Genomic DNA, 12,609 nt, shown 5'->3' on the forward strand with positions numbered 1-12,609 from the left:
AGATAAGGAGGGTCTTCCCTTGCATTAGCAAGTGGCAATTGCAAATATTCTTCTATGCAAAATGATGTCGGTATGATGTCCGTCTCTCTTCGTTCATTGCTTAATTCTACTTAAAATATTGAGAGATCTTGGACATACATGGACTGTCTCTACGCAAGGTAAAGTGAGCTCTACGTTAGAACTTATTCACTAGCTGATTCGATTTGATCATTCTGTCTGAAAATTGATAGTACAATTTTTTATCAATTTAATCCCGACTCATGTTGACCAATTAAAGATCAGATCCATTTTTTCAATTGTAGATTTGTGGTAAAAAAAGGTTGAAGCAAGATGCACGTTACATTTACCGTGAAATGTGGGATTTTGAGATAGGTTGACCTGCAAGATAGTTTTAATAACTCAAACTTTCGTGAAACATGGGAAGTGTGATGGGCCAGTCATATTAAGCAGGTACCTCAAGAGGTCCGGACACGTAATATTCTTTTAAAAAAAGTCGTTTACCGAATAATGTAAGTAGAAAACAAGAGAATAACATGTATCTGATGAATCATGACCCTTGCCCTTCAAACAATTTTATGCAATGTGAAGTTTTTCTTTTTGAAAACTTATGTATCACTGTAATGAACTTGAGTTTTGAATCTTTCATTTTGGTGCATTTAAGTCTTAAAAACTTGCAACTTTGACACACTCGAATCTTTCCGCTCAGCTTGTAATTTTTAAGAGACAGAAATGCGGTGTGCTCTTTTTTTTTTTTTTTAACTTACAAATCCAACGTGACCGTTAATAGAAAAACACCTCGCGAATTACATGGTGATAGTAATTTTTACCGTCATCTCTTAGCCTGCCCGTTCAATAATATCTATAAAAATTTTCAGTTTGTCAGTGAGCCATGAGGAGAACATGTCTTTGCAAAAACCACCCAAGAATTTATCTAAAGATGATAAAACGATATGCTCGGCGAAACGATAAACAATGGTTACGAACTAACCTTATGAGTGGCTCGTATGTGACATTTGATGTTTAACACAAATCTCACGGCGAGCTCGCGCGGATTATTGCTTATTAGTTAGTAACATGGCCTTATTAGATGGGAAGGGTTTCAAGGAAAACGTATCAGTTTACGAGATCCGCATCTTCCCATACATTTCACCTTGATTCGTTTCGTTTCGTTTTCGTCCGATGGTTCCGCGCAATTATGGATCTGGGACGAGGTGGACGGAACCACGTACGAGACGAGTTCCGTCCTCGTCATTTCTCGTATCCTCTTCACGTCGATTGGCGTAGCCACGCGGTCCAATTACGAAGAGAACTAGCATAACATCCTCAAACTCTACAGTGGAGGTCATGGACATGAGATCCCTGAACACGAGAAAGATGCAGGGGCTACAAAACAATTTCTCTACGGGTGATGTCGTCTCCTCTATTTGTTGTGGTCTTGTTGAATCAGAGGATTTCTAAAATCATTCGCCTCATCATGGGCTTCACGGAATTGCAAGTTCTTTGCTAGTGCAAGCAAGTTCTTGAAGTTGAAAAAACTAGATGGAGCAACAATTTCGTTGCTTGTAATATAAATCCACTGATTTGTGTTTTTGGGGTAGAAATAAATGTCCGAGAATGGAAAGAATTCTCCTTCTTATCTGCAATGATTTATTTATTTATTTATTTATTTATTTATTTATGTTTTTGACACTCGAATAGATTTAAATCACGATGTAATAATCCGTGGATGGTATGCGCAGGTATTTTTGATTTTGCACTATGGATAGGCTGAAGATTTAAGAGCCTAAGGAGTGCAATTATGAATCGACCGACATTCTTTTCGAGATCCTGAACCTGAATGTTTGTTGGGTTCAACATGGCTTTGTGAAGCAGATATTGCTTGATTGTAACCATTGAAATGGTTGACTCCGGCTTGACCTGAGTTGCCCACCGAACCGCCTTGATTATTTACCGGGTACTCGGATCGAACAGCCGAGATTCAATGGGTTGCCCCCCGTGTCACGGGCACGATGCTCCTAGGGATAAACACTCATTTAAGTCACGACGAACATCTGTCTATTGTTGGTAAATCACTGTAAAGCCAACAAGAAGAACAATCACATTTGCAATGGGTTGACCACTCGGAGCACCAAAGAGACGCTCAAGACTCACAAAGGGTAATATGGCCTCGCTTTAACTATCTTTTAGGTGAATAGTCAATACATCAGTAGAGTTTCAAGTGATAGACATCAAAAAGATTCTCAAGATGTATTCATTGGATTTTTAAATGTCTTTTGAAAATGAGAAAATAGTTGTTCGATTAAGGTAATATTTATGTGCTAGTAGAAATATATATATAAATCCTTTTTTTCTGTTCAATTTACGTATATTTTTTACTGTCAACACCTAAATTTTGGCAATTTGATCATTCACTTATTGCATTAAAAATTAGGGATTAATTTTAGCTCCTAAACAAAAATATTAGAATTAAATTACATAACATATAGTTTTATGAGCATTTTTTTTTATTTGCATTTGCGTTGGACTAGTGATGGATGGGTTTGACTTGATGACTCTAAACTCTAATTAGACAAGTTGGATTAAGCCCGTGGCGAAAAGAAATTGGTCCAAGCCTATTATTCTCTGATAACTGAAAATTGACTTATGAAGAATGATGGTTCGATATATTCGGTAAATCTTTCATATATTCATATAATATACAAATATATTCCGCAATGAATCGGAAAATTTCAAGAGAATATTGCAGGTGGCATATATATTTTTGGGCAATATATATTTTGACATGATAAAAGAAACACCACATCTTTAATCGTGAATGGGCGTGAGCAAAGGAAGGAAAATAAAATAAAATCGAGGAAATTGTGCCTTGACCGTGCGAGATGCGATCGAAAAGAAGAAGGAAATTTTACTTCTTCCATATAAGGGCTCTATTTCTTTGCATATAAAGGGGCTGTCCTGCACGCATGAACACGGGGAGTTTTTTTTAAAAAAGAGTCAAGTCAAAAGGGTGGGGTTTTATCTTGTCGCACAGAGAAAGGATGTGGAAGAAGAGAAAAATTAAATAAATAAAAAAGTACTTCTCTTTGGTCTTTTGCTCAGGTCAACAAAAGAACTTTTGCCTTTCTCTGACAAGGTGCAGAGGAAAAAGAAAGGAAGGACGTGTGAGAATAGAAAAGTGGGCAGCCCACGCCAAAAAAGAAGAAAAGAGAAAGGGGAAGGGGAAGTCTTCTCCTTCATCTTCTCCGACTAGCCCGACAACGTTACCCATATCTGCTTTGCCGCTGCACCGTCACCGCTGCTGCTTGCCCAAACCGACGCCTGCAACCCGCAGCTGCCCGTTGCCACGCCTCCCTCCATCCGGAAAACTCCGCCCGGCGCCGTGTCTCCGCCCAACGCCCACCACCCGGGCTGCCGTCCCTCCGTCTACTGCCGCTGCTGTTCAATCAAGCCCGAGCATTCCCATCGTTGTTGCTGCTCAACTAAGCCGACGCCGTTGCTTCCCACTGCCTCGACGAGCCGCTGCCTTGTTCTCGACGCACCGCTCGACGACGGTCCGACACTGCTCGCCGCCCTGACGTCTTCGCTGCTCGCGACGCTCCTGCCCGTTGCTAAACTCCCTCGCCGTGGTGTTTGCTGGCTCTTCGACGACGAGCCGCCCGTGAGTCGACGAGCCACTGCATCTCCGCCCGACAACGACCTGACGTTCACTGCCCCCCTCCGGCAATACTTCCGACGGCCGTTGTCCCTAGTCACGGATTCGCCGTCCAAACCCTCAAAGCCAACTGCCGTTCCACTCGTGTCCAAACCGGGTCAATTCCGCGAGTTTTCTAATCTTGCAGGTTCATTGGTTGTGAGCCCGTTGCCGCAAGCCTATCCTGACGCAAGTAGCCGTTTGTGAATTCTTGGCGTCGGTCTCGTTTTGGAAATAAAAATCCAATCGAGGTAATTTTCTTAAATCAAATTTCGTTTTGATATTATTGTCTAAATCAGAATATTTGATGCCAATGTTGATCCTATGAATACTTTAGGCATTATCCGATAGGATATTATTGTCCAAAAATCACTATAATTACTAATTTGATTCGTAAAACGTCGGATCATTTTTTTTAATTATATTGATTTTTAGGCACATTGATGATATTTTAACTTTTAAATCATTATAATTATTAATTTAATCCGTAAGATTTCGGATCAATTTTTTAATAATTTTGAATTTTCGTACATGTTGTGATATTTAGGATTAGAATAATTGTTAATTTAATCCGTGAGACAATGGATTATTTTTCCAATTATTTTAACCCTTTATTTGATGAATATCCTCAGTGGTTTAGATATAATGTTTATTTGGAGATTGCTTGTCTTGAAAAAAACCCAAAAAATATTTGCTTGATGTGTTTAATTCTTTCGGTGCAATTTATTTGATTCATTGAGTGTTTAATAATGATTGAGCATTCGTGTGATCTCTACATTGTATGATGGTGATTTAGTTTGAAATCAATCCAAATTGCCTGCAAAGATATTTTTGAAAATAAAAAAGAATAGTACCGAAAAGGCATAAGAGAAATCTAGTGTAATTAAGTTTTCATACCTTATGTCTGTTTATTTTACTTAGGTATCTAATCGACTTATCATAAACTGATTAATGACTCATAACTAATAATCTTTTGCATACTAAAAACTTGAACCTAAGTCGCTAATTAGTACGGGCTTTGGAGAGCCCAAACTAAGTTTAGACTTAGTAGTTCATTAACCAAACCCTAGGTGGTGCACCTGAGGTTAGGTCGCGATATTTACAAAATGACAATTGCTATTTTCAGCATTCTTAACAAGTGTCATGGAGATTACGCGTTAATGTAATTCCATCAATGTTACACCCTTTTCTTAGTTCAAAATCATTGGTTGTGTAAGACACAACAAATGTCTTGCGACTTATTCAATTTGAACGCAAGAACTTTCAATATTACATCATTTTCTTAGTTCAAAATCAATGGCCGTGTAAGACACGAAAAATGTCCTTTTAACTTATTCAATCTGAATGCGAGAAGTTTCTCGTGGGCTTCGGTCTAATGATTCTTCACGATTTCTTACTTTCTTTTTTTGAATTAAACTCTCTTTTGCGCAAAATTCAATAAAGTAAACAGGCCACCCGTAAGCAAGTCTCCTTATTGCTTCCAAAAAGCAAATCTATGGATTCGTGTTTTCTTACTTTTGAACTCTCCTTTTTTGCGCAAAACACGACGACTATTCTCCTTGGCAACTTAATCAACCTCGCACCGCTAATCTATTTTCATAGCCAAATCAAAGTTTTCTTGCACATCTATATTTAATTTTTAACGAATTGGTTAGAGTTAATTAGAAGCGCAAATCAAAAGAGAGATGTCATTGATGTGAAGAGATCACACTAATGTTGAACACTAATCTTCAATCCAAATGAAAAGCTATCGGATTTACTTTTGTCTTCAATAATATTAAAAGTATTTGTCCCTTCTAATTCCAGCTGAGAAAGTTATTCCTCGTATCCATCCCATCATCATTAGAGTGACAAAACTCTTAATAAAGAAATTGTACTAATTAGGAGGACTCAAATTCTCGTGCATTATATTACATGGGATACATCTCTTGTGTGTGTATATATATTTCATGAAATGATTGGACCATGTAAACAATTGGATTATGTTTGAAGTTCATTACTTGATTTAGCAAGTATGGAGTACATATAAAGTGATTAAGTGCCGACGACCAAACAGAAAAGGTTCAAATAAGAAGGAGAAGTAGAAGTTTTGAGGCAAGCTAGTTTTTATTTTTGATCTTTTGCCTCTAAAACTATGCATCAATTTTTCCTTTGATCGTGACCCGGGGGTGAAGAAAGAAGATAGAAGAAGAAGGGACGAGGAAAGAAATTAAGGAGATATGAATTTGTCTGTGTATTAGAAGCCAAGTGATTGGGGAAGAGAGAGAGAGAGAGAGATGAATTTATTTGTTGATGGGATGTGGTGTGCACCCACCAATCACGCGGGGACAGTGGAAGAACGGTGGCGCTTAAAAGTGGAGAAAGAAAGATAAAGAAAATGTGAAAGGTCCTTCGAATTCTTTGTGGGTGTAAATTTTCTAGATGCACTGTCTGTACACGTGACTAAAGGGGTTCTTCAATAGCGATGGCCACCGACCGTTTCTCTAATAATGGAACCTCAGTTTGGGTCCACCCCTTTAATTTCTTGACAGGCATCCATTTGTTACGTTGACTGACTGGGGCTTTTCTACAGGACAAGGTGACCGCTAAGTCTCTAATCAAACAAGATCGTCCCATCTTAAACCGTGCCTCGCCTCCACCCACACCAAACACCTTCGCCCAAAGACCAAAAGAGACATGATCAGTGCTCTCGGCTCCATGCATATCTATCAAGTGTTGCTGCTCGTTCTTGTTCTATTTTTAGTAATGATTAGTGATGTCGAGCTGAGTAATCAATGGAGTGCTTCTTCCTGTGGTGACATTCATAATATAAGCTACCCGTTTCGACTGATAAGTAATTCAAAGGGAAAATGGCACGACCTGACTTGTGAAGATAATCGCACTATTTTCTACTACAATGATGGTCGATACTATGTGCAGTCTATCAATTATTCCGCTAGCGAAATCGGATTGGTTGATGTTGGGCTACAAAAGGATAACTGCTCGTCTCTCCCTCATTATTCATGGTTAGGCAGGCCATACAAAAATCAAAGTGCATTGGTCATTGTGAATTGTTCAAAGCCGGTTAGTTCTCCATTCTACATTGCTTTCGGTCCATGCATTAATGGGTCGCACTCTTCCAACACATCATCAAATTGGAACTTGTATGCTTTGCTCGGTCCAAATGCATCGGACGTTAGGGATTTTTGCAACATTAGCAGATGGACATGGATACGTTATTCTGGGTTTCAAGAACACATTAACAGTAGCTCCTACAACTATGAGCTAATCCATAGCATCATGGCCGATGGATTTGTTGTCCCCTACTACAGCAGTCGATCTCCATTAAAGAGAACTTCCTTTTGCTACTTTGATTTGTATGGCCGCTTTCATTTCTACAGGTACTTTTATTCCCGTCGCTTATACTGGAGCTCCGACGGAGGTGAGGTTTGCACAAGCAATTACTACAGAGGCAGTAAGTACCTATCGGCAATGAAATTTCACCGTAATTTTGCATGATTCTATACATTTTATTTATTTATTTATTCAGTACACTCTTTCTTTTGCTACTTTCTCTTCGAAATTGGAAAATGAAAGGAATATCTAATATTAGAGAAAATTATGACCAAATATACATGATAGTGTACGTCAATGGATATACGTGTTTAGATTATAATTTCGTTGAACAAAAGGGCTAAATCTCCCACCGTTAAAAAAGAAGAAGAAGAAGAAAAAAAAGGGATTCTTGTGCGACTATCCACGTGACTAGATTTTTGTTGGCATAGAATTTACGTTTTTTTTTTTAATTTTCTTAATTAGATCTTTAATTAGTCACTTAACTAATAATCCAAATAGACACTTGTCCACAATCCTTAAAAAGTTGTGGTTATGTATCGATCGGAGGAGCAAAATTATTCATCAAAAATGAAAAGCAATGTTTCTCTAGATTTGTTGACAAAAAATAAAGCAAAAGGATATTTTTATCATCTATCATCCACGTGAAAAATGAAACTTAATATTTCCATTTATTGGCAAAAGTATGCATCCCACTTCCAATATTCTTTTGGACAAAACTCAACTTGTACAGAGTAGCTTGCTACTACTCCGTTTCCTCATGACTTTTGCTTTCCAAACTTGTTTTCCTTCAATTCCTTTTCACAACATTCATTCCTTCCACAGGTGTCCTTGATGATATTGCATTTTGGACTACTTGGGATTTTACAATACTATTAGGTAAGCCGCAATTATTTATTCTTACAATAATTATGTTAAAAAAATTATTCTAACCTATCAAAATTTTCTTTAGTGTTTTTTTGTATAGCGAAGTTCGTAATCGGTACACCATTTGTGGCGATATTTCTGATCTACAAGTACAAAAGAAGGCACTTAGCAATGGACAAGAACATCGAAGAATTTTTGCAAGCTCATAACAACTTTTTGCCCATAAGGTACTCTTACTCGAATATTAAGAAGATCACCAGAAATTTTAAGCACAAATTAGGTGAAGGGGGATATGGCTCTGTATACAAAGGAAAGCTTAGAAGCGGCGACGAAGTGGCCATCAAGATTTTGAAGCAGTCCAAGGCCCATGGCGAAGATTTTATTAACGAAGTGGCTACTATTGGAAGAATTCACCATGTTAATATAGTGCAACTCATCGGTTTTTGCTTTGAAGGCTCGAAACAAGCTCTCGTATATGATCTTATGCCAAATGGATCTTTGGATAAGCACATTTTCACCGAGAAAGGTAAGTTTCTTGATTATGGGAAAATATTTGAGATTGCTCTTGGAGTGGCAAGGGGGATTGAATACTTACATCGTGGGTGTGACATGCAAATATTACACTTTGATATCAAGCCTCACAACATTCTTTTAGACAAGAATTTCACTCCGAAAGTTTCTGACTTTGGACTCGCGAAACTCTATCCCATTGATTACAGCATAGTCTCATTGACTACTGCAAGAGGGACGTTGGGATATATGGCGCCTGAGTTGTTCTACAAGAACATTGGTGGTGTATCTTATAAAGCAGACGTCTATAGCTTTGGAATGTTGCTCATGGAAATGGCAGGTAGAAGGAGAAATATAAATGCAAATGCAGAACATTCAAGCCAATTATATTTTCCGCTATGGGTGTACAACCAAGTAAATGAAGGAGAAAGAGTTGAAATGGTGGAAGAGGAAATGAAGGTGATAAAAAAGATGATAATAGTTGCTCTTTGGTGTATACAGTTAAACCCTAACCATCGGCCTTCAATGAACAAAGTCTTAGAAATGCTTGAAGGAGATATTGCTAATATTCAGATGCCTCCAAAACCACTTATTTACCCACCAGATGAGCCTGTAAATGATGACAAAGCGGAGATGGAACTAGAAACATTCTCAACTTCATCAAGCACTCTAATAGTTTCCGCTAGTTTTCCTTTTGGAGAGAGCAATGATGTATAGAGAACCATGCATGGTTTGATTAGAAAAGTTGTGTAATTGTTATGTGTCCCCGCAATCTAGATTGTATATGGGGATACTTGAGCTAGTTTAGCTCGACAGTAATTACTTTCAAGATTGTCTTCTTGTAGCTCTTATGTTCATAATGGGTTATTGTATTTCATTTAGTTGTACTCTCTTGCATCATCCTTCCAAAGGATGAACAGTAATAACTTGCAATCTTGCTACTTAATGTACTACTATCGGCATATGATTTCTCAAAATCAACGACTTATGAATTCATTTTAAGAGACTTTACAAAGTAGTCACATCTGTCTACGCGATAAACAAATTTTATCAAAATGGAAAGGAAGAGGTCCGAGATGAAACAATTCTATGAAGTCCATATTTGAAAGAACCCAAATTCCATTTTGAAGTTAACATGAAATTCTTAACAAGTAATTTTATGAAGTTTACTTTGTTTCTTCTTATATTAGGCCATGTTTTATTAGTTTAACTTGATAAGCTTTTTGAGGAAAAATGTCAAAAAAGTCATAAGCCTATATTGCATTGATGCCAATATAGTCCTAAACCTTTTGATTTAGTACCAATTCAATTAGTTTGGTTAATTTTAGCTAGATTTTGCTTATGTGGACGTTGGTTGACTTATGTGGCACCACTGATAGTGACGAATTTTAACTATATTTTAATATTTTTTTTCAATTTTCAATTATTTTTTCTAACTTCTTTCTTTTTTTATTTTTATTTTTATTTTTATTTTTGTCTTTCTTCTTCCTTTTGCTAGTGGCCGGCCATGGTAGGGTGAGGGGAGCCCTCGCCAAGGCTCGTCGTCACCTAGGTGGGGCTCGATGAGGGTTGGCCTCACCTAGGCTAGTGGCAAGGCCAACCCTCACCCGGCCGGGCCTTGCTTGTGGCAAGCAAGAGTGACCCTTGCCTAGGCAAGGCCAACTCGCCTTGCCATGGGCGGTTGCCGGCCTTTGCTTGTGGCTTATGGCCGGTCATAAGCAAAAGGAAGAAGAAAGGAAAAAAAAATAAAAAATAAAAAATTTATTAAAAATTATCCACAATAGTGCTACGCGGTGCCGCATAAGCCGATCGACGTTGAGTGACGTTCACGTCAATAAAATTCGGCCAAAATTAGCTTAAATGACTGAATTGGCACCAAGTCAAAATGTTTATGATTAAATTGACACTGATAAAATGTTTATGACTAAATTGGTATTTCTAATTCATAAGTGGAGCATAAGGCACTTAGCTATGGCCTAAAAGATTATAGAGTTTCTACAAGTTTCTGAGATAGAACCAAAAGGAGTAGAAGAAGCATTGTCTGATGAAAGCTGGATAGAAGTTATGTAGGAAGAACTCAGACAATTTAGCATCAATCATGTGTGGGAGCTGATTCCAAAATCCAAACGCAAATTTGTGATTTGAACAAAATGGGTTTTCAGAAACAAGATGGATGAAAAAGGAAAAATAATCAGAAACAAAGCAAGACTTGTGGCAAAAAGATACACACAGGAAGAAGCGATAGATTATGACGAGACCTATGCACCAATAGTAAGGTTAGAAGCAATTAGATTATTACTTCAAGAGTTGTCACCTTCAATAATGAGGATGGCCTTGTCACAAGCGGGAGCTGGGCTCTGATGGTCAGCATATTGCCATTGGCTTACAAAATTCTCATGTCCAGCTATGGGATTTCTCTGCTCAAAGACAGGTAAGCTGGTTGCTTTTTTTTTTTTTTTTTCAATAGAATTAGTTTTGCGTCTGTGGCTGATGTGATCTTATTGAGGCTACGTTTTTAGCTTTTTATTTTTGTTTCCACTCATGCAGCTGAGAATTTTAAGAGGCGGCCACTGATTCCGAGTTGGTTCCTTGACTTGGAACAGTCACATACTCACGACTGGAGGCATGGATTTTAAGATCACCAACAATGATGTGAGAATTAGATCCACATTGTCAGAACCTACAGGGCATCGCCAAGAAGTCTGCGGGCTGAAGTGCTTGCCCTCAGGCAAACAGCAGCCTAGCGGAGGAGTGGATAATCTCCTCAACTTGTGGGATAGGTCCAGGGCCTCTTCGAATTTAGGCACTCGGTGGCTTTGCAGGATCGAAGCCCACACAACTGCCATAAAAGCCCTCGCTGGGTGACTGTTTCAGGGCAACTTACTGGCTTTGGGAGGACATGAGCGATGCATCAAATTTTGGAGCACGCGCAAAGACGTATGTCTGAATTTGGTAGAAACCGGTTCTCAGGTGTGCATGCTGCCATGGAGCAAGGGCGAGAGGGAATTGCTAAAATCTCACAGGTTTACTAAGAACCAGCTCATTTTTTGGAAATATCCATCTATGAGAAAGACGGCAGAGCTCACTAGTCACACATCCAGAGTTCTAACCTGGCATAGGTACTACTTGTATGCTATCATAGTCATTTGCAATTCGGTGCAAATAGTTTTTGAAGTGTGCTTGTTGAGATGATTGTTTTGCTGATTCTCATCGTCACGTACTTGTTTTGCATTTGCAGTAGGAAATGAAAGATTAATGTACTGGCAGGTATTCGGGACACCAAAAGTAGCCAAGCCAGCACCTAAGACCTCTTCTAAGCCATTCGCCCACTGGCACTGCATTCATTGAACTCTAACAGATCGTCTGGTGCTCATAATTTTGCCGCTTCTGCCTATAATTTTTTCCATGGCTATTTGCTTAATTCACATGGGAGATCTGTTCTTTTTGAGCTGCAAGTTGATATTTCGAGGGGAGATTACACCAATTTGGGTAAATATGGATTGTGGATTGGATTGTAAATTAAAGTATGTAAATAGATAGATTTCACTATTCATGAATTGGATCATTGGAGACGGCTCAGCCCCTCGATGTCATGCACAAATCTGCTAAGAAATGCATATTTTTCTCGCTCTCTCCTGTTATACACATTTTGGCTCACTTCAGATAATTTGGTTCAGTTTTCAGTTCGTGCTCGGCATCAATGATAATAGAAGGTCAAGTTATCCATAGTCAAATAACAGTGATTGAGAAATAGAATATTGGAGATGGAATTGTGAAGCACGATTCTATCCTCTCAGTTCATATGATGCTCAAAAAGCGATTCTAGTAATCCGCTTCTTATCCTCTTTAAGATCCCAAATCTCTTATTTTTCCAAGAAAAGAAAAGAGAGCAAAATTGGAAGGCACACGACGGAAGTCCGATACCTAAGTCATAGGGTTATGGACGAAGTAGGATATATTAACTACTGAACACCAAATCAATATTTTGATATGGGACTTCTCTAATGCAACTCATAAGTGTATCCTAATGGTCCATTTCTCTTCAAAAGATCTCCTTGATATCAAGGCTCGGGTGAGACAAGGACAGATGACGCAGCTCAGAATCATCAAGATTAGATTAAAGCTGGGAGAGTAGATATGGATCAGTGTAGTCGCATAAGCAATGAGAGGGTTCAAGATCAGAACCTAGGCGACGCTCCTCCAATCCC

General features: G+C 38.5%; 1 protein-coding gene and 1 pseudogene across 1 annotated transcript; both read left to right on the plus strand.

Annotated features, from left to right (window-relative positions):
* The first annotated feature begins 3,716 nt into the window (after positions 1 to 3,716).
* Positions 3,717 to 9,282, plus strand: LOC104426996 (rust resistance kinase Lr10). Its single transcript, XM_039309102.1, has 4 exons — positions 3,717 to 3,942; positions 6,264 to 7,145; positions 7,850 to 7,903; positions 7,977 to 9,282. The coding sequence occupies exons 2-4, from the start codon at positions 6,368 to 6,370 to the stop codon at positions 9,116 to 9,118; spliced, it is 1,974 nt and encodes a 657-aa protein (XP_039165036.1). The 5' UTR covers positions 3,717 to 3,942; positions 6,264 to 6,367; the 3' UTR covers positions 9,119 to 9,282.
* Positions 9,283 to 10,933: 1,651 nt separating this feature from the next.
* Positions 10,934 to 11,593, plus strand: LOC104439610 (annotated as a pseudogene).
* Positions 11,594 to 12,609: the final 1,016 nt, after the last annotated feature.

Source organism: Eucalyptus grandis, chromosome 3 (genome assembly GCF_016545825.1).
Source record: "Eucalyptus grandis isolate ANBG69807.140 chromosome 3, ASM1654582v1, whole genome shotgun sequence".
Classification (NCBI taxonomy): Eukaryota; Viridiplantae; Streptophyta; class Magnoliopsida; order Myrtales; family Myrtaceae; genus Eucalyptus; species Eucalyptus grandis.

What these genes read in the sequence shown, in the direction of transcription:
- LOC104426996 (XM_039309102.1), top strand. Translation starts at nt 6,368, where the DNA reads ATGATCAGTGCTCTCGGCTCCATGCATATCTATCAAGTGTTGCTGCTC. An exon ending in AAGCAATTACTACAGAGGCA is followed by an intron (nt 7,146 to 7,849) that starts GTAAGTACCTAT and finishes TTCCTTCCACAG; the next exon opens with GTGTCCTTGATGATATTGCA. An exon ending in GGATTTTACAATACTATTAG is followed by an intron (nt 7,904 to 7,976) that starts GTAAGCCGCAAT and finishes AATTTTCTTTAG; the next exon opens with TGTTTTTTTGTATAGCGAAG.